The sequence below is a fragment of the Lithobates pipiens genome, unplaced genomic scaffold, assembly GCF_037356315.1.
Source record: "Lithobates pipiens isolate NorthernLeopardFrog02 unplaced genomic scaffold, aLitPip1_a1.2 Scaffold_13, whole genome shotgun sequence".
NCBI lineage: Eukaryota > Metazoa > Chordata > Amphibia > Anura > Ranidae > Lithobates > Lithobates pipiens.
Window position 1 is genome coordinate 238,751,054 of NW_027507718.1, and position 27,097 is coordinate 238,778,150.

At 44.1% G+C, this 27,097-nt stretch overlaps 1 protein-coding gene across 4 annotated transcripts in view; it reads left to right on the forward strand.

Moving 5' to 3' along the window:
- WDFY3 (WD repeat and FYVE domain containing 3) overlaps positions 1-27,097 on the forward strand; it is a 367,376-nt gene that overhangs the window by 145,733 nt on the left and 194,546 nt on the right. For all 4 annotated transcript variants that reach the window (XM_077476410.1, XM_077476412.1, XM_077476411.1 and 1 more), the window contains exons 9-11: positions 6,536-6,702; positions 9,726-10,193; positions 16,072-16,173. In XM_077476410.1, the coding sequence (XP_077332536.1) occupies positions 6,536-6,702; positions 9,726-10,193; positions 16,072-16,173 (737 nt within the window). The remainder of the gene's footprint in view (positions 1-6,535; positions 6,703-9,725; positions 10,194-16,071; positions 16,174-27,097) is intronic.

Here is a 27,097-nt window from a genome sequence, read left to right on the forward strand (position 1 = left end):
AAGCACTCTATGTACTGTACCTATTCCCCTCTATACAGAGTGTGGTTTACCATATCTATATATTTTACAGGTATCTGTCGCATCTGCTCCTGATGAGTGGAGAATACATCCACGAAACGCGTAGAGCTACATTTGATGCTACAGTGATAATTACTACGGCCCGACGTTACTTTTAATTAATTTTTAATATTAATTCAGTACATTTATGTTTACATTATGTGATTACAAACACAGGTACCGGATATGTCGCCCTGAGGCATTTTTAGGCTATGCTGTTGCTCCACATACTATTTACTGTTCATATATGTTTTTTGACTTTATGTGTCTTTACATACACCTTGATGTCTTCATATAACACATTTTGTGCCCTACAATGGCACATGTATGTATGTATATATATGAATTTACTTTGTATCATATATTATGGATTCAATTAAATTACCTTTTTCTGACCCTCACACTTCAGCCGCTTCATTTTAAAGTCCCACTTTTTTCCCTCCTTATTGTGCTAAATACCGGGATGGAGGCGCTAACCCGTGCCTCATTTAAAGTCCCAAACTGCTGTGCCTACTCCTTTAAAAACTGACAAAATACTGCCCTTTGACGTTTAGTTAACCATTACATGTTTATCACATTGATTGCCCATGTAATGGAAGCAGCACCTTCTATAAGGGCCAGTTAACACCATAGAAATGCAGTCTGGATGCTTTTCTGCATGCACATTTTTGATGTGTTCCAGTGTATTCCCCCCCTCATTTTTCTTTTGTTTTGTTTTCTTCACCTTAAATGAGGACATATTTGTTCCAGTGCCTTTTTGGTGCGTTTTATCACGTTCCCGTACAGTGCAGTGCAGAAAAAAGGCAGCATGTTCTACTTTTTGTCTGGAAATGGAACACACTGGAACTTACTGCACTGGTGTAAACTATATAGACGCTAATATTATTCTATAAATGGTTAGCATTTCAAATCGTAATTCTCTTTCTATCCCAAATTTTGTAAATCCAGACATCCCCAGGTTTTATAAGTGCTGATAAATGTCAGTGCAGATGCGAAAAATGGATGCTATCAGTTACCAATGTTGTGTTTTATCAGAACACAGCGGCAACCAGACTCCAACAGCAATTATATTTTGACAAAAGGTGCTTATCGCACAGGTGCCCGGTGTCTCGGACACTAAAGCAAACAAGGCAAGGGAAACAGTGGACAGTTAAATGTGTAGTCTGAACAATGAGAAACCCTAGCTGAGTTGTGCTAGCTTTTTTACCAGCATGATTGCTTAGCTGTGAATAGAGTTATCATTTTAACTTCTTGCGTGCATTGAATGCAATCTGTGACAAATTAAAGCAGCTCAGTTGCTAAAGTGAAAACGGTAACCGCTATCCCTGCAGAGAAGCAAGTAAATATTTGTTTCTCCTACTGCCCATGCCACCAAACGCCACTGATGAAGAGGAATCATTGAGTTTAAAAATCTTTCAAAACCGTTCCTGAAGTGTTGGTCTCCTGATCTCTTGCTGCACTCAATAGATCCTCTTGTCCACCCCATGGTCACTACTGTGTCCTTCTACTATGTCCTTTATTCAGTTAAAATCTACGTCAGGCTTTTATTTCTCATAAGGAATATTATAATTAAAGCTTTAGTTATCACAGAAATGGTACCACAAGAGAAGTCACACTTCTCAAGTGTGGTTCTAGATCTTAAGCAGCATTAGAGATAATCTCTCTAATTTTGGGAAAAATTATGCTTATCAAAAAGTCTGGGTAAGTATATTTCAGACTTACCATATTCAAGTAAAGTCCCTTGTTTGTGTCCTCTATAATGACAGCGTGTACAGGAACCTTGGGCCCAATGGTAACAAAAAGCGCCCTTGATTAAATCAAAAAGGAAAAAAATAATTCAGGTCTCCATACAGAAAACCCTAACAATAAATAGCTTGTTGTAAATAAATTCAATTTGACAACAAAGTGAAAAAACACAAATCCATTGGGTGGATGTAGCTGAAGAAATCAAAAATTGTCCTTTTGAAAAAGACAAGTCATAAACAAGACCCGGCAGATGGGACAATGCCATTGGGTTGTGTTCCCTTTGAGTCATTGTTGGAATTTTTTTAAGCGCATGTAAGCAATATTGAACAATACAATTACAGTACCAATGATTTTTCAATGTCACGCCATTGTTTTTGCCAAAATTACATAATTATCTGTGATGGTGCATAGGATAGAGATCAACAAGGATTATCCATTTCAAATGAGGGGTTTTGAACGGTTTGACCTGGTGATCTTTAAGCTATATTTATTAGCTTGTGATAGGAATTATTAAAAAAAAAAAAAAAAAACTTTATTTCTTTTTTTAAATCTATTTCTGAAGCTTTCATACCTAAACCCTTTAAAATGGGGGTCTCCAAAGTTTATAAACAAAGAGCCAGTTTACTGTCCTTCAGACTTTAGGGGGGCAGACTGTAGTCAGTCGAAGTATAAAATACACTAGCATCAGTGGGAGTAGACAAATCTCAGGCTTGGTAGTCAGAGTAAAAAAAAAAATTACAAAGCGCTATGGTCAGTAGAAGGAGGATTAGGGCTCCATCCTTGATGTCAGTGGGAGAAAGGGTGCCCCATCGTTGGTGTCAGTGGAAAGAATAGTGCCTTGTATCAGTGGGAGGAACAGTGCCCCAAGGGCTGGGTGAAGGCAGGCAAAGGTCCACAGTTTGGAGGCCACTGCTTTTAAATCATAGTATATCATAAGGACAGGGTAAGTGCCCCAGTAAGCCAATGGTGAGAAATCAAATCCTACCAGAACAAGCTTTCATCAAACCTTATCAAATGTGTGGCTATGTTTGAAGGAGAAAAAACATCAAGATCTGGACTGTCAATTATGGCAAATGCTAGAAGGCACTGGAAGGAAAGAAGGGTTCTGGCTGCATACCACCACCTGAATTGGTCCAAAAAAAATCTATATTCCTCCAATGTTGATCAAGTAGACAGCACCGAATCGTAGCATAACCTTGTTATGATTAAGCACTTAATTGTGTGAAACTAGTAAACAGCTTGTTTGTCCTGTGTTCTGTCTACTTGACATTGGAGAAATAATGATATATTTGGACCCTTCTTTCCATCAAGTACACACAACAGCGAGCTGGGGCGGGCACCTGCACAGGACTACAGCAAGTATACTCACCTGAGCGGTGAACATCCTTTGTTTGGACCTCACTGGCACTGCCTACCATAGAGGGTTGAAGAGGGGAAGCAAACCAGTGCAGTCATTGGAGTGAATACGCAGAGTAAAAAGAAATCTATTTTTTTTTTTTAAAGGGTGCAAGCCTGCTCCAGTGGAGGAGTAGGGCAAATGGGATGGAGGTTGTGGGCTGATGAGCCTGATGTACAACTCTAAATTTATGTACAATTTTTTTTAATTATTATATAATAATCAAAATCCTTCTCACTTGTTGGCTTTAGTCCGATACCGCTAAAATGTGAATATTTACTGCCATTTTTTAATAATGTGCATTAACATTTTACATATTTTTTAGGTTATGTTTATATTGGATTAATGTGTATTCATGTGCCCTGACATATGCACATTTTAAATGTACTGTACACAACACAAAATAATTTAATAGATGTAAATGAGTTTTAAAAGCAGCATGCTAAATGTGTCAACATATAACTTGTGTGCCCAAGCCTTTGCTTTTTTTAAGGTAAAACAGTTTAACTTTTTTTGTATTGATAATTAGAAGTTCAATTTGGATTTACAAAGCAAGGGAGTTTAAGAAACTACTCTAATGCAAGTAACAAAGTTAGTGACTTAGTGTGGGCTACCATACTTTATAAATCAAACTTCTTATTCCCGGGTTCAGCACTATGCAGATCCAATTTTGTCTGTAATGGATGTTATAGTATCTTTAAACAGTCTACTATTATTGATGTCCTTTTTTTTTCCTAAGCCTTTGCTAACCTCAAAATGCTTTACCTGGGATGGAAAATAATGGGGCAGGAAATGGCAACTGGATATGACTGATAGTGAATGCTAAGGTCATTCTGTCTTTGTACAACTGCCAGTCTATACATTTCATATAGCAGACAACTAATTGGATGTTGTTGTGGTAAAAACTTGAGATACACAGGCAAAGTCCTGGATAATTTGAAATAGGTTTTATGGTGCTCCTAATTTGGCACAAAATGGGTGACATTTCTTGTATAACATTCATTTCCTCAGTGGTAAGATATTTACATTAAAATAGGAGCCAAAGGGGGTGTTTGCATTTAGAATATATGGCCAAAAGTTTGTGAATAGTTGCCCATAACCTATATGTGCTTGGAGGACATTCCTTTTAGGATTAAGATGAAGATGCCCCCTCTACCCTTTGCTTTTATAACAGTCCCCATCATTCAAGAGTTTGAGGTTGTCTTTGGGAATTTGTGCCTATTCAACCAAATCAGCATTTGTTAGGTCAGGTACGATGGACAAGAAGACGTGGCTCAGTCAGCATTCCAATTTATACTACAGGTTTTCAGTAGGGTTGAGGTCAAGGTTCTGTGCAGTCTATTCGAGTTCCTCATGGTAGAATATAAAAGGGTCTTTCCTGTACTGTGACCACAAAGTTGAAAGCACGCGTATATTGAATGGCTTTGTATTTTAACATTTGTCAATGGAGAATTCTTGGCTATGTGTCTTTTTGTGTACCTGGAGTTGGAATGGAAGTGTTTGGTGTGCAGGGAAAATTTGCCATCCATGTTCTTCTGAGTTCTTTGTTTCCTCTGTAATAGGCTGCTGAACTTGCTGAAAAACAGTCATTGCCTGCTGACATCCTGTCTGTGACACGCCCCCTTGTAGTCCTGTGAAAGCCGAGCAGGGAGGATGCAGACATGTTGTGGTAGAAGGGGTCTCACAGCACCCGGTCTGTGCCGCCCATGGATGAGATGTCCTTCTCCCCTCTCCTCCCTCGCCCCTCCGCACCCCCCCCCCCCCCCACCTGCTATCTTTGTGCAGAGTCGGGATTATTATTAGCAATCAGTTGTATGACACATCGGGGATGTCCCGCGGTATCAGGTATAGTATATCTGAACACCAATCGCTGATTCCTGCCTCCCTCAGGTTATAGGAACAGTGTTCTGTCAATCACAATACTGGGAGGCGCCCGGTGTTCTAATATCCAATTCCTGCCACCGTGGGACATCCCCACTGTGTCTTACAACTGATTTCTAAAAATAATCCCCACTCTGTACTGGTAATGGTCCCTGACAAGCTGCACTGGTGGGACAGACATACTGCACTTGTGGTCCCTGACCTTTGGCTCTGGCGGTCCCTGACCTTTGGCTCTGGCTATATATATATATATATATAAAATTTATATTATAATTATTTTTTATTTTTTTTCAAACAGAATTTGCATTCCCATACAATCTATGGCAGGGATATGGCTCGCCAAGGTCATTTACCTAGTCTACTCATTAGGGCTGCCCCTACCAGGACAGAGTGCAGGAGGAGGAGCCACCCAAAGTAACCTCTGAAGTTAGACCACAGGGCGCCACGCACTCCTGATCCCTGCGTTTTTTTCAAACTATAGTCTGGCCCCCCCAACAGTCTGAGGGACAGTGAACTAGCCCCCTGTTTAAAACGTTTGAGGATCCCTAATCTATGGGATTGAAAGAAACCCACTTTAATCAAGTCAAATGCAGGTCAGAAGAATGGTCTCAAAAGTGTGTTGATTGTCACAGTTCTTGTTCACTCCCTGAGATCTGTCTGCAGTTGAGCAATATAGACTGGTCTAGGAGCTACCTCATCTGGAAGGAGCTGCAGCACATTGCTGAGATTAACTCGCTCCTCTTGCATCCTGTCGGCACCTCTCCTGTGATCAGTTGTGCATTACAGCAGATCTTTATTGGTTTACTAGTGCTGACTATCCTTGTACTGTTTCAGTTTTATAGATCTGACTGGAGTTCAGCTTTAAAGTTCAATGCATATGAATGGGTCTTTGACTGTATACAGTGTGCTGATGTGCATTAGCAAAATGTATTCTTGTGTGTGTTTTTTTTTTTTTTTTTTTTTTTATACTTTAACCTTGCTGAAGGTTTTATACCCATGGTTTTTTTTCCACTCTGGGCTTATATTTTTAATGTGTACTGCATTTTGCATTTACAGAGCATGCAGTGGTTGAGCAAAGTACTTGACCTTGAGAATCAACACCCATACCTTAGTATGTACCGCAGTATTTTAGGCTATGTGTGTTGATAAAAATGGAATACTGTATTTTATATATACTATAATCTCGTTATCAAATATGATTTTCAGAGATGGCTAACATTGCATGCTATTTTTTCAAGCCAAATGTTTTATAAAGTTAATTTTTTTTTTATGTCTGTAGCACAGACATTTGAACATGTTTGTGTAGACTGAAAAAGTACGACTATAAACGTGTATGTATATTTTCCCCAGGCGCCATATGTCTTTCATTGCTGATCAGTAATATTATGATCTTTATTTAGCTAGAAATTGAAGCATACAGCACTAAGGAAAAATGTAATGTTGTCTTTCCTGTAGGCTAGACCAAGCTAAAGAGAATGAATCCAAAGATGCGCTGAAGGACTTGGTTAATCTAATTACTTCTTTAACAACATATGGTGTCAATGAACTGAGACCAGCTGGTTTAACTACAGGGGCACCTTTTTTATTGCCAGGCTTTTCTGTCCCGCAGCCTGCCGGAAAAGGTAAGTTGCTTGCCATTCGGGGTACATTTTGCATTTTATCTAAATTATAAAAGCCTTGCATTTCGTACTACTGAAATTACTGAGCTACTTGGAGACTTGGTGCCAAGTCAATAACGGATAAAAGTACAATTGGAGATGTGTTTATGAAGAGGCAAAGCTGTACCGCATAATGTAATGTTCATACTAAATTCCCTTACATCTCACTTTTGTGGTTTTGTTATGCGTTGGCAGTCATCCAGTTTCTACTGTTTTCTACATTTAGACTTTGTTTAAAATAGAACTTCAATATATATATATATATATATATATATATATATATATATATATATATATATATATATATATATATATATATATATATATATATATATATATATATATATATATATATATATATATATAATTTTTTTTTAAATTAAAGTCAGCAGCTACAAATACTGTAGCTGCTGACTTTTAAAAATGAGGCAATTACCAGTCCATGGATTTTAGCACTTTCCTCCAGTGTCCGTTTCTTCTCACTGCTGTATTTCCCTGATGCTGTCATCTTGGATTGGGAAGTCACCTGTGACTTCCTGATAGATCAGAGTTGGCTCCCTACTGTGCATGTGCAAGAACACGTGGCCCAGGGGGACTGGTCCTGCCATCTCCTTGGACATGGTTTGTGCCCCAGGAAGCTGCAGGTGGAGAGGGGATGGGAATGAACATCATCATTGCCTAGGACAAGTTGGGAAAACATTTGGCAATCAGGGGATGCAGCTGCTGAACAGTGTATTTCAACAGTGCTTGGTCCCATTGTCAGAATATAATGTCCCGGTGGGGTGTATTCTTCCATCCACCTCGCTTGTGTGGATGGAGGAATCTGTTAACCTCCCTGGCGGTATGATTAGTTCTGATTTTAGGTGCTGAAAGCGGTACAATTATTTTGCATGGAAATTTGACGCTTTATATTGTAGGAGAAAAAATGGAGAACTGCGCTAACCTCAAATGCCCAAAGTGAATGGGGTATGTGTATGTGCCAAACCCACGATATGAGTCTTAGTGTCTTATTGTCTCTAAGACCACCTCAAAGATATAATGCATACTATTATATATACAAATAAATAAAATGAAATACAAAAGTGGGACACAGATACGTGTCAATAATGTGAATTACCCAAACACAGTACAAATTGTGTAGAACTCTGTGCATATACCCCTAAAGTAGAAAATATTTTGTTTTCAGTTTTTTTACATATAATAAATTATCAAAAAGTATTCTGAGAAACTCTATATAATGTCCATATAATTATATACCAAAATATTATAAAATGTCCATATGGTAAATAAACACCGGTGAATAAAAACTTCATGTGAAGAGCTGAATTAGAAGTGCACAAATTAAAAATCTTCTCCAGAAATATAATGTGCTTTTCCCATCACCGAATGAATGAATTGGCTCCTTACCAGATCCAAGCGACCCCTGGACGACGTAAATTATTACGAAACGCGTAGGGCGGTGCGAACGTGTCGACGTCACCCCAGTCGTGTTCGTTCTTTTTAGACCAGGAAGGACGGGTTGGTCTCTGCGTTGGCGTGTGTCCGGCCGGTGCACGCTTCTGTTTTGAACCTGCTTTTAAAGTCTTTTATGTAAGTGTATACGTTCGTTTTTTGCAAATTAAAATCATTGGTTTTACACTATCTGGAGCCTATGTTTTTCCCTATGTGATACCACGTTGAGTTGGGAGTGATATGTGGAGCAACAGCCATAGCCCTATTGCGTGAAAGATTCGGGATCGCCTGAGGGGGAACCGTTACCCGGATATCCTTTGATTGTTTTTGCCTGTGGTGACCCTCTGTAACGGGGGGTCGCTTGGATCTGGTAAGGAGCCAATTCATTCATTCGGTGATGGGAAAAGCACATTATATTTCTGGAGAAGATTTTTAATTTGTGCACTTCTAATTCAGCTCTTCACATGAAGTTTTTCTTCACCGGTGTTTATTTACCATATGGACATTTTATAATATTTTGGTATATAATTATATGGACATTATATAGAGTTTCTCAGAATACTTTTTGATAATTTATTATATGTAAAAAAACTGAAAACAAAATATTTTCTACTTTAGGGGTATATGCACAGAGTTCTACACAATTTGTACTGCGTTTGGGTAATTCACATTATTGACACGTATCTGTGTCCCACTTTTGTATTTCATTTTATTTATTTGTATATATAATAGTATGCATTATATCTTTGAGGTGGTCTTAGAGACAATAAGACACTAAGACTCCTATCGTGGGTTTGGCACATACACATACCCCATTCACTTTGGGCATTTGAGGTTAGCGCAGTTCTCCATTTTTTCTCTTTCTGTTTTGTGTATTTTTGGTGTACATTTGAATTGCAGCTTCCGACCAATATCATTTTTATTCCGTAGCGCAGTTTCTTCCTCTTTGCTTTTTTCGCTTTATATTGTAGTCCTGCAATTCTTAGGAATAACTCTCAGTACTTTGTGTGTTTTTACTTTTTTGAATTTGGCGCCGATCTCCGCTCCCGTGCACTGTAACGTTGCAGGGAACAGAGCTCAGCGGCACTCTGACACTGTGTGAATCGAGCGGAGGACAGCTCGATCACACAGCGAGGAGGACATCACTGGATCCACGGGACAAGGTAAGTAACTTCTCCCTGTATCCAGCGATGCGATCCCGAGTCTAGCTCGGGGTTACCGCTTATGGTACTGAAATCCCAGCCCGAGCCAAACTTGGGATAACCGCCAGGGAGGTTAATTTTTATTTTCATCTATGGCCAACTTTAGATGTAGATTTCACTAAAAAAAAATTGCTTGCCCTCAATAACCATCTGGTAGAGGAGAAGTAGGTTGGAGTAATGAAGTAATAAGTACCAACTAGAGGACCAGGTAGCAAGAATGGAAGACATTGGTAAAAGATGATCATCTTCATATGAAACAGTCCAGTCTTAAATGTTTTTCAACTAGAATTTTTCTTATCCGGGTTTTGAGGTTATTTGTTTGTTTGGTTGCAGGTTTGAGTGTGAGGAATATCCAAGCCTTCTCAGTCCTACAAAATGCATTTCTTAAAGCAAAGACCTCCTACCTTGCACAGATTATACTGGATGCCATCACCAATATTTATATGTCGGACAATGCCAACTACTTTATCCTGGAGCCTCAGCATACACTTTCCCAAGTTGCAGAGAAGATTACCAAGTTGCCTGATGTGCAGGTGAAATACTTTGAGATGCTCGAATTTTTGGTTTTCAGCTTGAACTATATTCCTTGCAAAGAATTGATCAGTGTCAGCATTCTTTTGAAGTCCAACACTTCATTCTCCTGCAGTATCATAGCCACTAAGACCCTTCTTAAATTCATCCGACACCATCACATCTTTAAAGATGTTTTTAAAGAAGTGGGACTTCTGGAGGTAATGGTCAACCTTTTACACAAATATGCTGCTGTACTGAAAGACCCAGCCCAAGCCTACATCGATCAAGGTAGGACTTTTTATTTTTATTTAAAATTGCTATTTGAAATTTTTATTTTTTTTGGTTTATAATATTTTGTTATACCCTATAACAGGGGTAGGCATCCTTTGGAGCACAGTGTGCCAAAAAAATGTTTTCAAAGAAATTGAACATTCCGATTGTATAACAAAAAAATGTCAACTTCACACTCAATCACGAAAAAAGGATTTCTTAAGTAAATGCTGTAAACTACTTTAGAAATTAACATCCTGCACTCTCATGCCTCAGATGAGCCCCTATTCATGCACCTTCACACCCCAGATCACTGTCCTCCCTGCTCATCTGCCCCACCAATGTAACCCCCTGTACATCTGCTCCACCCACTGTAACCCAGTGTACATCTGCCCCACCAATGTACCCCCTTTCTCATCTGCCCCACCAATGTACCCCCTTTCTCATCTGCCCCACCATTGTTAACCCCCTGCACATCTGCCCCACCACTGTACCCCCCTGCTCATCTGTCTCAGCACTGTAACCCCCCTGTACATCTGCCTCACCAATACAACTCCTTTAACATCTGCCCCACTGCTCTAATCCCCTGCTTTTCTGCCCCACCACTGTACCACCCTGCTCTTCTGTGCCACCAATGTTCCCCCTTTCTTGTCTGCCCCACCACTGTACCTCCATGCACATCTACTCCACCACTGAACCATCTACTCATCTGTCCTAACACTGAACTTATCTGCTCATCTGCCCCACCACTGTAACCCCCTTTCTCATCTGTCTCATGACTGTACCTCCTGCACATCTGACCCACCACGGAAACCCTCTGCTCATGTGTTCCACCGATGTATCTCCTTTCTCCTCTGCACCCCCCCTGCTCCTCTGCCCTATCGCAGTAACCCCCTGCTCATCTGTCCCATCACTGTACCCCCTTCTTATCCCTCCCACCGCTGAACCCCCTTCTTATCCCTCCCACCGCTGAACCCCCTTCTTATCCCTCCCACCGCTGAACCCCCTTCTTATCCCTCCCACCGCTGAACCCCCTTCTTATCCCTCCCACCACTGTACCTCCTGCACATCTGCCCCACCACTGTAACCCCCCTTGCTCATCTGCCCCATCAATGTACCCCTTTTCTCATCTGCCCCACCTCTGTACCTGCCTGCACATCTGCTCCACCATCATATCCCAATGCTCTTCTGTCTCACTACTGAATCACCTTCTCATCTGTCCTAACACTGAACCCATCTGCTCATCTGCTGCACCACTGTAACCTGCTTTCTCATCTGCCCCACCAATGTACCTCCTGCACATCTGTTTTACCTCTGTACTCCCCTGCTCTCCTGCCCCACCACTGTAACCCCCTGCTTATCAGCTCCACCAATACACCTCCTTTCACATCTGCCCCACTGCTCTACCCCTTTGCTTTTCTGCCCCAACACCGAACCCCCCTGCTCTTCTGTCCCACTGCTGAATCCCCTTCTCATCTCTTCCACCACTGTGCCTCCCTGCACATCTGCCCCACCACTGTACCTTCCTGCTCATTTGTTACACCTCTGAACCCCTCCTGCATATTTTCCCCACCCACTGTCCTTTCCTGTTCATCTGCTCCACCACTGTACCCTCTTCTCATCAATGATATGCGTGATATGCAGAGTGGTGAAAGGAAGCAGAGATGAGACACATTAAACTGTTCTGGCACACTCATCCTGCTGATCCACCTCTCGCATCCAACCCACATTCTTGTATGTGATGTATGCAATGTCACATATAAGTATATGGAATAGATGCACAATGATGAGCTCAGGTCAGGGGCATTTTCTGAAAGCAGTGGGCTTGTGTGCGGGATCATAATTTGGGCCCTACTGCTGAGAAAAAGTGGTTGGTTGTGATTTTCATTGCGCTGAATACTGGCTGTGGCTTAAAGGGACACAGAGTGCAGAGGGGTTCAGTAGTAAGTGACGCAAAGGTTCAGGAATAATTTCAACAAAGTTCCCAGAAGCTCAACAGTAATTCCACAAACTGTCACCTGATTGTGGTTTTTCTCAATCGGTGAAATCCCTTCTTTTTGAGATTGGTAGTGAGAACTATCCAAGTAATCTTCCTCCAGATGGTGGGCAAGGCTAGCAGGACTGTGATTGGCTTTAGCAGTGTCCAATGACATTCCACCTCCTCTTCCTGGAAACAGGGACCCCCCCAGCAGAACTGCACCCAATCTCTTTCCCATCACAAAAGCTGACGATCGCAGCTACAGCAAAGTTGGAGAAGCAAATAATGTTTCCCATCTTTTACAATGTATGGGGGGCGCAGTGCCTCCCCCTCAGTGCAGCTGCGGTGTGGGGAACTCTGAAATTGGAATGCGTTGGTGTCTCACTGACACTTCCCTGTGCTGCTCTGCTGATGGGGAGGGAGTCGAGGGGCGGCAAAAGAAGCTTTGTGTGCCAGGGGGTTTCCTACCCCTGCCCTATAAAGTGCACCAGGCCCGAGACATCAACATTAATCCATTTGCGTATTCTTCAAGAATAGTATAAGAGCTTTAAAAGATGCTACCTTCTGTATCTCTAGCCATTAATGCCACTTGTGTCTATGACTCCGTACTGGTTCTGTACTTTTTGAGCTGAGATATTGTTTGCCTACAATTCCTTGTTTTGAATTTGAATTCAATAAAAATTGTAATTTTAAAAAACAAAATGAAAAAAAAAAAATGCCACCCCTGACCTTTCTATCTGTTTTACATATGAAGTCATTCATTCTCAAAGGTCACAACAAAGACTCTAAGACCCCTTTCACACTAGGGCATTTTGCAGGCGCTATAGCGTCAAAAATAGCTCCTGCAAACCACCCCCTAAAACAGCTGCTCCATTCACTCCAGTGTGAAAGCCCTCTGGCTTTCACACTGGAGCGGTGCGCTGGCAGGGTGTCAGAAAATGCGGTAAACTCACCGCTCCTCCACCACTCCTTCCCATTGAAATCAATGGGGCAGTGCTGTCATACCGCCCGTAAAGTGTAACCCCTTTTCGGCTGCTAGCGTTGGTTAAAACCACCCCCATGGCGGCCGAATAGCGCCACTTTACCACTGATGCCGGTGGTGACACAGTGTGAAAGGGGTCTTAGTTCTGGTCTAAGAGCTCACGCACACAGATTTCTGCAGGTGCAAGGGGGCTATAGAATAAAACCTCCCAGCATTTTACCACCTCTACAGAACCCCAGGTGCAATGTACAGCTGGCCATATAACTGTCTATAAATGCTCTTGTAAATGCTGATTCTCTTTTGTACAAGTGTTTACCTGCACATGTGCATATGATGCATTTCCAATACAAGTTCAGGAAAAAGCACTATACGCTCTTCAATGGGTAGGCACCAGTTCAAAATGGCATAAAATGGTACATGACTACAAGCCCATACAGCCATGCACTTCTTTGGCCGGCTGTACGCACCACCTGCGCGCTCCCAGGCATGGGAAAATGCCAGGAGTTTACACTATAACTTCTTTGTGCCTGAAACATCAAGGCTGAATTCACACATGGTGGGGTGACAGGCGTTTTACTGCTTTGTAAAACGCCTGTCACTACAAGGACACAGAAAACGATAGTTTTCTGCATGTCCCATTCGCACTACAATACAGTACAGAGCTGCGCTGCAATGCAGACATGCTGCATTTTATCACAGCGCACTGTACAGAATTTCATGGCACCCTACAACAGCACATTGCAGCGCTCTGAGGTACAGCGACATGAATGAAGTGTACTTTTGTATGCTTCAAATAAAGTTTGCACAAAGAAAAAGGGAACTTTGTGTGATGCGCCAAATTGTGCACCACACTGCCTCCTTCTACAGTCGGGAACGTAAAGCGATCTGGCAGCTGTCCGTTCTGTGGGAACTAGCCCTGAGTGTGCATGAGCCCAAACAGTTTAGAAACCTCTACTAGTTCTTTACATTACAGAGCTGGAAGTTTCTAAGATTCTGTTCTCATAGAAAATCCCCACTGCCTTGTTTGTGAACTCGAATCTGTAAATACTTCAGGGTGCATGATCTGTGCGCAGTTTTGTGTCTTGTGATTAAAGTTTGCAGGATTTTTAATCACCTCAATACTTGCCACTTTCACCCTCTTCCTGTACAGGGCAATTTTCAGCTTTAAGCGCTATAACACTTTGAATAACAATTGTCATGCAACACTGTACCCATATGACGTTTTTAGCATTTTTTTTTTTATATAATATATTATAATTTTTTTAGTAGCGACCCTAGACAATAAAATGGTGGGGGTTGCAATTTTTTATGTCACACAATATTTGCACAGCGGTTTTTCAAACAAATGTGAAAAACAAAACCGATGCACCTTAATAAATGTTATTGCACACCAACGCTTTATAATACCTATTTTTGTTAATATATAAAAGATGATGTTACACAGAGTAAATGAATACCTAACATGTCACAACTTAAAATTGCATCCGCCTGCGGAAAAGCGCCAAACTGCAGTGCTAAAAAAACATATGGGCAATGCTTTAAAATCCTTAAAGTGCAAGTTCACCTTTACAGAAAAATCTGTAAGGTGAACTTACACAGAACCCCCACTTCACCCTTATTTGCATTTTCAGTTGCCTAAATCTCTGGGTCTGCTGACTATTTTGAAATGTGATTAGAATCAAAGTAACTTCTACATCTATATTTCATTGAATCCTAAATTAAGCCTTCTCCATTTTGGGTAAACCTAAAGCTGCTGTCAGAGACTGCCAGGTTCTGCCATTGCAGTTGCTCATCATCTGAAGCTGTTGTACTAACTCACTGGCTTTAATATTTTGAGACACTGTTCTGAAGCAAATACGCAAATCACAAAAGTCAGAAGTCTTTATATGCATGAAAGTTTTGGGCTAGGGAGGCAAGAGGGTAAGAATGAGAACCAAGCAACTAGCATTGGGCAGAATGAGGGGTCCGCAATGACAGCCTTCTTCCTGACTTCTGTGTAATCCACTGCAGCCAAATTCCAAGGAGTTCCTCACATTGATGGCTGGGTCTACTTGACTGTTACTTTCTCTCTCTACTCTGAAGTTTTACCAGTTAGATTCAGACTTGTATAGCAGGTTTGGGTCTGTGAGGTTGATGGAACTTCTTAGTACTGATTCTTTGATACTGCTTCTCCTTTCACTGTCCAGTCAGTGGCTCAGAGGAAGTAAGCTGCAGGATACTGGTCATCAGACTGTGGACATATAGTAACAAAAACAAATATTGTGGTTTAGAGCTCCAGAGTGAAACCAAACCTGCTTGTTATGTTACCTTTTTCACGGGCTGTTCATTATTCTCTTGTAACCTTTGAATTGAGTTGGCTTTAAAGAGGAGGTCTGCCCAAAAAAAGATAAAATAAAAACCAGCAGCTACATATACTGCTGCTGGCTTTTAATTATAGCACACTTACCCGCCCTGGAGTCCAGCGATGCCGGTACCGCAGCTAATGTTTCCATCAGCTGTTGAGTGCTGCCACCACCATTACGGGAAAGGGATCCCTACTACGCATGCGTGAGGCCCACTTCTCTTTTCTACTTGCCCGTGACAGGGAAAGGAGGAGGGAGCCCCAGCCGGGATGCCAATAGCTGTGGCTCCCGGAAGTGGGAAAGGATACCCATCAGACAGGTATCCTGTCCCCACCCCCCCCCCCCCCAAAGGTGCCAATTATGGCACCCACCAAAGGGAGGGGAAGAATCAGATGAGCGGAAGTTCCACTTTTGGGTGGAACTCCACTTTATGATTTAATTTTATGGTTTAGACTGGAGTCTACCTTTTTTAAATAATAAAACATTTTTAACATAAAGTACTGCCTATTGTCGGGCCGGAATCCTTGATTTTCTATATATTTGATATTTTGCTCCTTTTGTTTGTTTAACCTAAAGTTTACCTGTTTTCCACAGGTTGTACAATTGTAATACAGTCATCAGAGGAGCAAAGGCAATTGGCACTCGTGGTGATGGAAACTCTAACAGTTTTGCTGCAAGGATCAAATACAAATGCTGGTAAGTAGTCAATCTTTCACCACTTTTTTTTTTTTTTTTTTAAGCGATTTTGGGTATTGTAAATTAATATATTATAATTAACAAATGGTTTTGAGTTCCCTGCTAAGTATATACTGTGTTTTTTTTTTTTTTTTTTTTATTTTTTTATTTAATATGGCATGAATTCACGAAAAACTGGTAATCTGAAAAATAAGGCTGGTGTAATCAAAGCTTCTTTGTCTGTACTGCTCCTATGGATCACAGGAGTGCAGCTCACTCTGCACTCATGTGACCCATTTTCATCAGACAGTGGGCTGAAACTCTGTTGACTGACATCACAGAGCTGGTCCAGGCTGGGGAAAGATCACAACCATATGGTCAGTGTCCACCCAGGAGCCTGGCCCGGCACCTGTCTCAGCCTCTCAGTGAGCCGTGAGAGCCGGAGCCTGCCGATCCCACCCCCTCTACAGCCCAGTGCTCCAGTGAGCACTGACAGTCATGGAGTACTGAGAACTGAGTGATCAGCAGTGTTTGCTCGGTTCTCAGTCTTAGAGCCAGCAGGGGACAGATGTATCATTGGACCGATGCTGCATTCTCCTAATTAAGTGATTTCTAGAAAAATAAATTCCCCCCAAAAATGCAGCAGCTTAATTCTGATAAGTATTCTTTTTTTTGAAAAAAAGAACGTTTATTGAGCATACAAAATACATAGGATGACAGTAACACATATGGGGTGCAACATACACCAAATATACGGATATAAAACAGCTGCTAACAATACCACAGGCTGAAAAACACAAGGAGGGGGGGGTTCTTTGTTTACAGATTGCACGTTACATAGAAAAAAAACAAAAACAAGGGGCAATATAGTGTGTTCAGATATGGGGGGAAAAGAGGAACTCAGAGGTTGGGAATCATATGCCGAGCCATAATACATTCTACTCAAAGTAATTTGCAGAGAGGAGCAGGAGATCATTATTATGAGGGCGGGGAGCCCAACTACAACCACGGTGACAGCCGGACTCGCCGGGCCGAACCCGGATAGGTGTAAAGAGGCGTACAGACCACAGACTACACTAGTCGGTACATGTATCTGAATCCCCCATCCATTTATCCCACAGCTTGGCAAACTTGCTCGGGCAGCCTCTATGCATATACAGCAGTTTTTTATAGGGGAGAGTGGCATTGACAGCCGCCTTCCATTGTCGGGCGGTGGGGGGCGCAGAGCGCAACCAGGTGCGGGCTATCTGCAGTCTGGCTAGGTATAGGGTCTCCTGTAGAAAAACAGTCGGGATCCTTGCCTCCTCGGATACGAGGAGAATCCCCAGCAAACATTGGCGGGGGCATAGCGTCAGAGGGGAGCCCATTTGGTCATGTAGGAAGTCAACAATTTGCTTCCAGTAAACCTGCAACTCAAGACAGGACCAAAGGAGATGGTAGAACGTGGCCTGAGGATCACCACATTTAGGACATGCTGGATCATAGCCAGGTCTAAACTTGGACAGCCGCCCAGGGGTCAGGTATGACCTATGTAGCATGTAGAGGTGTGTAAGTCTGTCAGAAAGTTTCGGGGAGACCAGCTTAGGGGTGTCAAGTGCAGTTTCCCAGTCCGCGTCTTCGATAACCCCCACGTCGGCCTCCCATCTAGCCTTAAGTCGGTAGGCGCGGGCAGTCGCCCCAGGCGTGAGCAGGTTGGTGTAAAAAAAAGAAATCAGTTTCTTAGGGTCATCACCTAGCACGGCTGTTGCTATCGGAGGTGTTTCAAGCCTGGGGATATGGGAGCCAAACTGAGAGCTAAGGGCATGGCGGAGTTGAAGATACCTAAAAAACATTCTATTAGGGAGGTTGAAGTCAGTTCTGAGGGCCTGGAAGGGTCTGACAGAGCCATTGGTAATAACCTGGGACAGAAAGATAACGCCCCCGGCTAGCCACACAGAGCGGTCGGGGATCGTAGAGAGTTCGGGAAGTAGGGGATTGTCCCAAAGGGGGGTGTGGGAGTGAAACCTAGGGGCCCCAGTAATGGACGTGGCCTGCTGCCAAATCAAACAGTGGTGGGACAACATGTCTCTCATCGGGATGGAAGGTCCCCCGGAGCCACGCATAAGGAGACGGAGCGGGTGTACGACCAGAGTGTAGTGTGGGGAGCATACCAGTGAGGCATAGCGATCTTTGTCAGTCTGATTAAAATAGTAAAAATGGGACAGTTGAGCGGCCAGATAATAATAGTGCAGGTCTGGCAGGGCGGTGCCGCCCAGGTGGGTAGGACATTTCAGAACACTCCATGAGAGCTTGTGTCGAGACGAACCCCAAACAAACGTGTTTAAGATGGCCTCCAAGGATTTGAAGGTTCTGAGAGGGATGCGCAGGGGAGCATGCCAAAACACATAGAGCAGCTTGGGGAGGAGAATCATTTTGACCAAGTTTACACGGCCCATCACCCCAAGGGGGAGACGGGACCAAATCTGGGTTTTTTGCTTGAGCAGGGTGACTAAGGGTTCCACATTTAAAAGGGTGTAGTCAGTCAGCAATCGTGAACATTGCACTCCCAAATATTTCACCTGACTTGCCCTGACCAAGGGCATTGCCGCCTGATCAGCGGACGGGGCACCCAAGTCTAAAGGGAGGATCTGGGACTTGGACCAGTTAATACGTAATCCAGAGTATTCCCCAAACTGCTCTATCAATCGCAGGGCTGCTTGCAAAGAGGGACCCGAGTCTTCGAGGTATAATAACATATCGTCAGCGTATAAACTGAGGGTTTCTGTCAAAAGGCCCGAACGCAGGCCCTTAATTTGCGGGTGAGCACGAATGGCAATGGCCAGCGGCTCAACCGCGAGGGCATACAGGAGGGGGGACAACGGGCAACCCTGGCGAGTACCCCTAGACAGAGGGAAAGGATCCGAGATCCTGCCATTAACCTGGATCCGGGCAGTGGGAGCGCTATATAAAAGCTGAATCCACTTAATAAAATTAGGGCCAAAGCCAAAGTTAGTCAGGCATTCCCATAGGTAACTCCATTCAACGGAGTCAAACGCCTTCGCGGCATCTAGACTCACGACTACCCGGGAACCGATGTTATCGTGGGTGGCCTGCAGATTCATAAAGAGTCTGCGGAGATTGAAGGCAGTATTTTTATTAGGCATGAACCCCGTTTGATCTGGATGTATAAGGCTGAGGACAACTTTATTGAGTCGCAGGGCCAGAATTTTAGCCAGGATTTTTACATCCAGCTGTAGGAGGGAAATCGGGCGGTACGACTCTGGGCAGTAGGGGTCCTTACCGGGCTTGGGTATGAGGACAACAAGGGCCTCTCCCATGGAGGCGGGAAGGGACATTGTGTCGAACATATGGGTGTATAACGTGTGCAGTTCTGGGATTAGCGTGTCTTGAAAATGAGAATAAAATTCCAGGGGCAGCCCGTCCGAGCCAGGCGCCTTGGAGGATGGGAGGGAGGCAAGTGCCTCGGCAATACAGTCAGGGGAGATGGGGGCTTCCAGGAGGGTTCTCTGCTCTGGGCTGATAGAGGGGAAATCTATGGAGTGAAGGAATTGGGTGAGGTCAGCGTGTGTGTGTCTGGTTGTGGAGGTATATAGATTGGAGTAGAACATTCTAAACTCACGTAGAATCAGGTCAGGGTCAGAGATCAAGTCGTCGGCGGCGCCACGGAGCTGAACCACCACCGGAGGGCTATGGTCAAGCCGGGCCATATAAGCTAGCAGTTTGCCCGCCCGCTCGCCGTGTTCAAACACACGCTGTCTACTAAAGAAAAGGCCCTGCTTCGCTTTCTCATAATGAAGGTGATCAGTCAGTCGGGACTGGAGGCGGAGCTGGGTGGCATGTTCCAGGGAAGGGTCCGTCACAAACAGTTGCTCAAGGGATTGTAGGCGCTCCTCAGCCTGTGTCAGTGCCTGTCTAGAATTAGCCTTGTACCTGTTAATACGGGTGATCAGGAGCAGCCTAGCATGAAGCTTAAATGATTCCCATATTGACCCAGGGGACGCAGATCCCGCGTTTGAGCGGAGAAAAAAAACTAGTTCCCTCTGTAGGTCCTCCAGATCTGGGATAACCGTAAGCCAGAAGGGGTTCAGTCTCCACACACGGGGGGGGACAGTCGCAGGCAGTCTCAGCGTCAACCAGTATGGGGAGTGGTCTGACAGCACCCTGGCGTCAAAGCCGACCTCCAATAATTCGGGAAGCAGGGAGGGAGAGAGCAGGGCCATGTCTATACGAGACATAGCTCGGCGGGCGGGGGTGAAGCAAGAAAAGGCCTGTGTTGTTGGATGCTTATGTCTCCAGGAGTCTGTCATGGCCAGTTCAGCTGCAAATCTGCCGAATCTAGTGGTATGAGGGGGGGAAGACGTGCGGTCAGGTGCGCCAAGTCGGTCGAGACCGGGGTTGATGGTCATGTTGAAATCACCTATCCAGATTACCGGAACTGTAGGGAATTTGGTCATAAAATTAAGACCTTCGTGCAGGGCCTGAAACTGGAAAGGTGGTGGTATGTAAAACGCCATAATAAGCATCGTCAGGCCGCTCACAGTGGCATGTAAAAATAGGAATCTACCGTGAGGGTCTGAGCATAGGTCATGTAACTGGAACTGCACAGTTTTAGCAATTAAAATGGCTACACCTCGGGAATGGGAAGTGTGAGGGGCGCTGTACATCCAGCCGACCCAAGGTTTTCTAAGCGCCCTTTGGGACTGGCCTGTAAGGTGAGTCTCGACGAGGATCGAGATGTCCACTTTCAGGCGTTTGAGGTGAGTAAGGACGGCTAATCTCTTGGGTTTAGCGCCAAGGCCCCTGACATTCCAGGTTACAAATTTAAGCGCAGCCATGGAACATGTCGGCACAGATTAAACTAGTGTAGGCCCCCGGCCCAGAAAGTTCGGGCATGCAGGGCGCCTGGGCAACCTCCGGATCCTCCATGGCTGGCAGCAACAAATACAAGAACACATTTGCAATAAAGTTACAGCTGTAAATAACACAATATAAAACACATAGAACCAGTAAAACAGTCATAACAATGCCTACTCTGGACCAGCGGGGCAAAACAAAAAAACTGTCACTCGCCGCAGCCGCGGTAGTGACTGCTGGCCAGGGAAACAACACAAACATGGGCGCAATTATAACAAACTGCAGAGCAGACAGTGCAGCAGGTTGCAGTGGGTGTACGTTCCAGAGCAAGAGTCAGCAGGTCGTCTGAGAGACCAGGTAGAAGCATAACGCGTGGGGCTGACAGGAAAAAAAAAAAAAAAAAAAAAAAAAAAAAGGGGGGGGGGGGGAACCCAGGCATGTGGAAAAAATGGGCCCAATAGGGGAGACAAGGAGTTCAAGCAGTACATGGTTACCTCCGTGTGCATCAGTAAAAATAGGGAGGGAAGGGAGAGAGGGGAGAGTGAAAAAATGGAGCGAGACAGGGGCAGGGGTGGCACGTCCCAGAACATGGCCCCCCTCACGACCTGCGCCATCACACCGGTGTTCATCTCAGAGAAAACAATGAAGGGTGCACGGGAGTCTGACAAAGGAGGGGAGGCAGAACCTGTGAATTCAGGGCACAGAGAGAGTCCAGCGGCGGTCACCGCAGAGGGCAGTCAGCACAGCGTTCTCCCATGCAGGGGGTGATAGCAGCAAAAATGGAGGCAATCCATAGGGTCAAAAGAGAAAAAAAGAGGGGGGGTATAGTAGAGGGAACAGGAGAGGGCAGGGATCACTCACGGTAGCCAAGGTGGATAGGTAGGCACTACTCGGGGGCTGTAGTGGTCAGCTGTCAAGCAGGGCCTTGCACCGCATCCCGTTCCAACCATGACGAGGCCGCAGCAGGATCTTCAAAGAAATAGGTCTTGCCCTCACGGGTCACCCGGAGTCGAGCTGGAAACAACATTGCATATGGCAAATGGCGAACTCGCAGCTGGCGCTTGACCTCCGTGAATTGTGCTCGTTTTCGTTGGACCTCCGCCGAAAAATCTGGGAACACTGCCACCGTAACATTGTCAACCGGGATATTTCCACGTTCGCGGGTGAGGCGAAGCACCGTATCCCGGTCTCTGTAGTTAAGTAGCTTGGCAATGAAAGTCCGCGGGGGTGCGCCGGCTGGAGGCGGACGGGCCGCCAGACGATGCGCTCGTTCGATCACGAACGTGGAGGAGAAAGATTCCCTGCCGAAGGTTTTAACGAGGAGGTTTTCCAGGTAGGTGGGAGGGTCGGAGCCCTCCGATCGTTCCGGGAGGCCCACGAAACGAAGATTGCAGCGTCGAAGCCTATTTTCCATGTCGTCCTGCTTGTGAAGGACGACACTAAGTTGGTGCTGCAAACGTTCGACCGAGTGTTGTAAAGGAGGGATGTCCGTCTCCACGTGTTCCACTCTTCGTTCGGCCTCGGACACCCTGTCCCTCAGCTTCTGCAGGTCATGCCGAATATGGGAGATGTCCATCTTAACCTCCTCTATCTTGGTAGTGAGGGCGGTTTGGCAGGAGGAGACGGCCTCGAGGATCTTAGCGGTGTCGTTTGCAGGAGACTCCTCCGCGGTAGGTGCGGGGCCGGCGCCATCTTGCTCCGTCGCTCCCTGGCCCTCGTGGCGGAACTTAGCCAGCTTGGCGGCCGCCTCAGAGGGTCTTTTAGTCGGCGACATGAGGCACAAAGTAAGCACAAGGTTCCCGGGCGTCTGTACGGTAAATAGCTAAGAAAAATCCCCAAAGGATAAGGTAAAAGGATAAGGTCTCAGACGGAGCTCTCACTCAGCACGTCCTACACCATGAAGCTCCAGGCCACGCCCCTCTGATAAGTATTCTTAACCACTTCAGCCCCGGAAGATTTGGCTGCTCAATAACCAGGCAATTTTTTGTGATACGGCACTGCGTCGTGTTAACTGGCAATTGCGCAGTTGTGTGACCTTATAATCACACAAAATTGATGTCTTTTTTTTTTTCCCCAAAAATAGAGCTTTCTTACTTTTTGTGCAACAGTTATAGCATCTACAAAATAGGGGAAAGATTTATCGCATTTTTATTTTTTTATTTTTTACTAGTAATGGCGGTGATCTGCGATAAATTTTTTTTGTATCGGCACTGCAACATTATGGCGGACAGATTGGACACTTTTGACACGTTTTTGGGACCATTGGCATTTATACAGCGATCAGTGCTATAAAAATGCACTGATTACTGTGTAAATGTCACTGTCAGGGAAGGGGTTAACACTTGGGGGCGATAAAGGGGTTAATTGAGTTCCCTAGGGAGTGATTCTAACTGTGGGGGGAGGGGACTGACTGGGTGAGGAGAGCGATTGTTGTTCATACTTAGTATGAACAGCGCTCTCCTCACACCTGAGAGCACGAATATCAGTCTGTTTGCTTTGACAGATCTCCGTTCTGTCTCTGTGTGGAGCGATCATCTCGACCGCCAGGCACACGCATCGGCTCTGGTATTGCGTGCGCATACCTCTGGCGGTGTGCTCACATCCCCTAGTGGTCAAAAGGTGAACAGACGTACAGTTACGTTGGTTCTCCCAGGGAAGTCAACCTGCCGCAGTACAACTGCTGCGGATGGTTGGGAAGGGGTTAACATAAACTTTGTGTGTAATTACAAACATTACAATTGCTGCATACAAATCAAACTTTTATTTAAAGCCTAAATCCAATCCAGGACAGAGCCAGAGAATTGGAGGATCCTCTAGTGGCCCCCCCCCCCCCGAGTATGTAGGGCAAAAACATAATTAAAACCAAAGAGTAGAGCTTGATGAGGACCCCCACTAATCGATTTTAATGATGTTTTTGCTCTACAAATACAAGACCACGCACTGTAATTGAATGTTCACTAGGCTGTCAAATACAAAACTTGGCCTGCCCTCTGTGACTGCAGCTTGCCCACCCTCATGATGTTGCTGTCAACTACCGTACAGTATGTGTCACTGGGGTATCAGCCCACCTTCCTGTACCAGGATCGAATAGCTCACTATGCATCCTCTTCTGCACCGCTAGCTGCACAAATTACAACATGTCAGTGAGCTGAAATGCATGTAAATGAAAGAAAAAGTATTTTTTTGTTTCTGTTGTGAATGAACAAAGACAAAAAAAAGCACATCAATGTAAGGTGTCAAAAAAAAACAAGTGTATATAGCACATCTCAGTGCGTGCCAAATACAATGCAAGTGGTGTGACTCCAGCATAAAGCTGGCTATACATTAGAGGAATTTTGTTTGAAGTTCTTCATTTTAAGACACATGGCCCGCATATCAGGCGAAATCGGCTGGTTCAATTGTAACCAGCCAACATTCGGCCCATGTGTACAGCATCCGGTCCGACAGAAGCCGACGGCATGGTCGGCTTCTGTTGAAAGGGCATGACCCAAATAGGTATGCTGACAAGTATCCGTTCAGCGCTCTCAGCCATCGACTGGAGTGCTCTGGCAGGGGGCCGCCCCCCTGTCAGGACAGTAGCTCAGCAAGGGGAAATGTCAGTACTAACAGCAGATTGTCTGTCAGTACAGTACCCGAGCACTTCATTTTATTTTTTTGTTCAGCCCCCTGGGTTGAATGAAAACAAACTATTAGTGTGTACTAGGCTTTAGTGGGATCAAATCGACAGTCATTTTCAAATGCAGTGATTAGAAACTTCAAAGGAGCGGGATGGAAGTTGTATGTTGTTTTCGTTTCATTCATTCCAAAATCAAATGTTAAATCCTTAACGATCAAGGCCAAGACATACCTTAACGTCCACACCCAAGTTTGCAATTTTGACATGTGTTAGTAAAACTGTACACATTGCAACTTCTTAGTGTATACAGGAGGATTATACCTAGTTTTTTTCAGGGCAGATTGGGCTTTCAGTTGCTAATTGGTGATGGATATCTCTTGATTTTGTTATATTAGAAAACTGTCCCAAAACAGTAAAAAAAAGTATATATATATTTTTTAAATATAGCCTTACATTTTTATGCTATTTCCATGACCCACCACCAATAACAAAACCTACCAAAACACTAAATCCTAAACCTTTTATTTTCTTATATAAAACACACTGCCACTAACAGTAGCTGACACTTCAACTGCTACGAATACTGGCACCTACACTACCACTAAGGGCTTGTTCACACTATACGTGCCTGAAAACTGATGGGAAAACCGACATCCATTTCATGTCAGTTTCCATCAGTTTTCATGCACGTCAATTATGTGCCCTATTCACACCAATGTTGATATCGTGTCCGTTTTTTTTCCCATACAGAAAAAAATCCGCACATGATGCTAGTGTTGTGGTTTGGATAGAACAATTATTTCTTTGGTGCCCCTGGCAGAATGTGTGCAGAAAAACCGACGTCTCTGCACCTTGGTGTGAACGAGGCCTAACACTCTCAACCCTAGAGCAAGCCCTGAAATAGTTATTCTTTATTTTTCTTTTAACCACTTCCCGACCGGCGCACGCCGATGTACGTTGATAGAATGGCACGGGCAGGCATATTGGCGTACAGGTACGTCCGTTTTTATATGCCGCCCTGCCATTGCGTGCGCGCCGGCGGCGGCACGCTCACGTGGCAGTCGGGACCCCCGTGAGTCAGGTCGCAGGTCCCGTGGAGTCGATCGCCGTGGGGATACCCGCGATCGTCTCACGGGGCGGCTGAACGGGGAGATGCCGTTGTAAACAGCATCTCACTGTTCTGCCTAGCAACAAGTGATGCTGATCTCTACTCCATGTGATTGGAGCAGAGATCAGTGTTAACTAGCACAAAGCCCAGCCCCCCACAGTTAGTAACACGCCCCTAGGAACACTTAACCCCTACACTGCCAAACCCTGGTTAATCCCTTCACTGCCAGTGTCATTTACACAGGAATCGATGCATTTGTATAGCACTGATTGCTGTATAAATGACAATGTTCCCAAAAATGTCCGATATGTCCCCCATAATGTTGCAGTCACAATAAAAATCTCCATTACTAGTAAAAAAAAAAAAATATATTAATAAAAATGCCATAAAACTATCCCCTATTTTGTAAACACTATAACTTTTGCGCAAACCAATCAATCGCTTATTGCGATATTATTATTTTTTTTTTTTACCAAAAATATGTAGAAGAATACGTATTGGCCTAAACTGAGGGGGAAAAAATGTTTTTTTTATATATTTTTGCGGATATTTATTATAACAAAAAGTAAAAAATGTGTGTTTTTTTTTCAAAATCGTCACTCTATTTTTGTTTATAGCGCAAAAAAAAACAAAAAAAAAAACAGGGGTGATCAAATACCACCAAAAGAAAGCTCTATTTGTGGGAAAAAAAAGGACGCCAATTTTGTTTGGGAGCCACGTCGCACGGCCGTGCAATTGTCAGTTAAAGCGACGCAGTGCCGAATCGCAAAAAATGGTCTGGTCTTAAGCCAGCAAAATGGTCCGGGCTGAAAGTGGTTAAACAGACTATTTTTTTTGTTTTTGTTTTGTCTCTTGTTTGTTTTTCACAGACATGTCCTAGAGGAGGAAAAGATGCAACGTATCTTCTACTGGCTAGAGGGAAAATGTGTTGTTTATTCCCTTCACAGTGGATAAACAGCATCGGGGCGGGCTACAGAGTGTATGATCATGTGATCTGGATTCGGTTCACCTGGTTCCTGATCGTTAATAGAGACCCAGGGCTGTTATGGACAACCTGGTCCCTGCTGGGGGCAAGCACGCCTCCGGCACAAACACTAGAACACAGGTTTAAAGCCCACTTCCTGAATGCCACATATATGTGTTAGGTGGTTGTGAAGGGGGTTAAAAGCAATTGAAATTTCAAATTACTTTTAAACAGTTGCCAGGCTGTCAAATGTACTGAAAAATTTTGCATGATATTTTATTACTATTTTTTTTCCTTATTTTTTTTTTTTTTTTCTAGTTTATAGCCATCTTTTGACATTCTGGCATTCTTATGGAATATAACTAATCACAACATGTTATGTTAGGTTCTCCACTTTTGATGA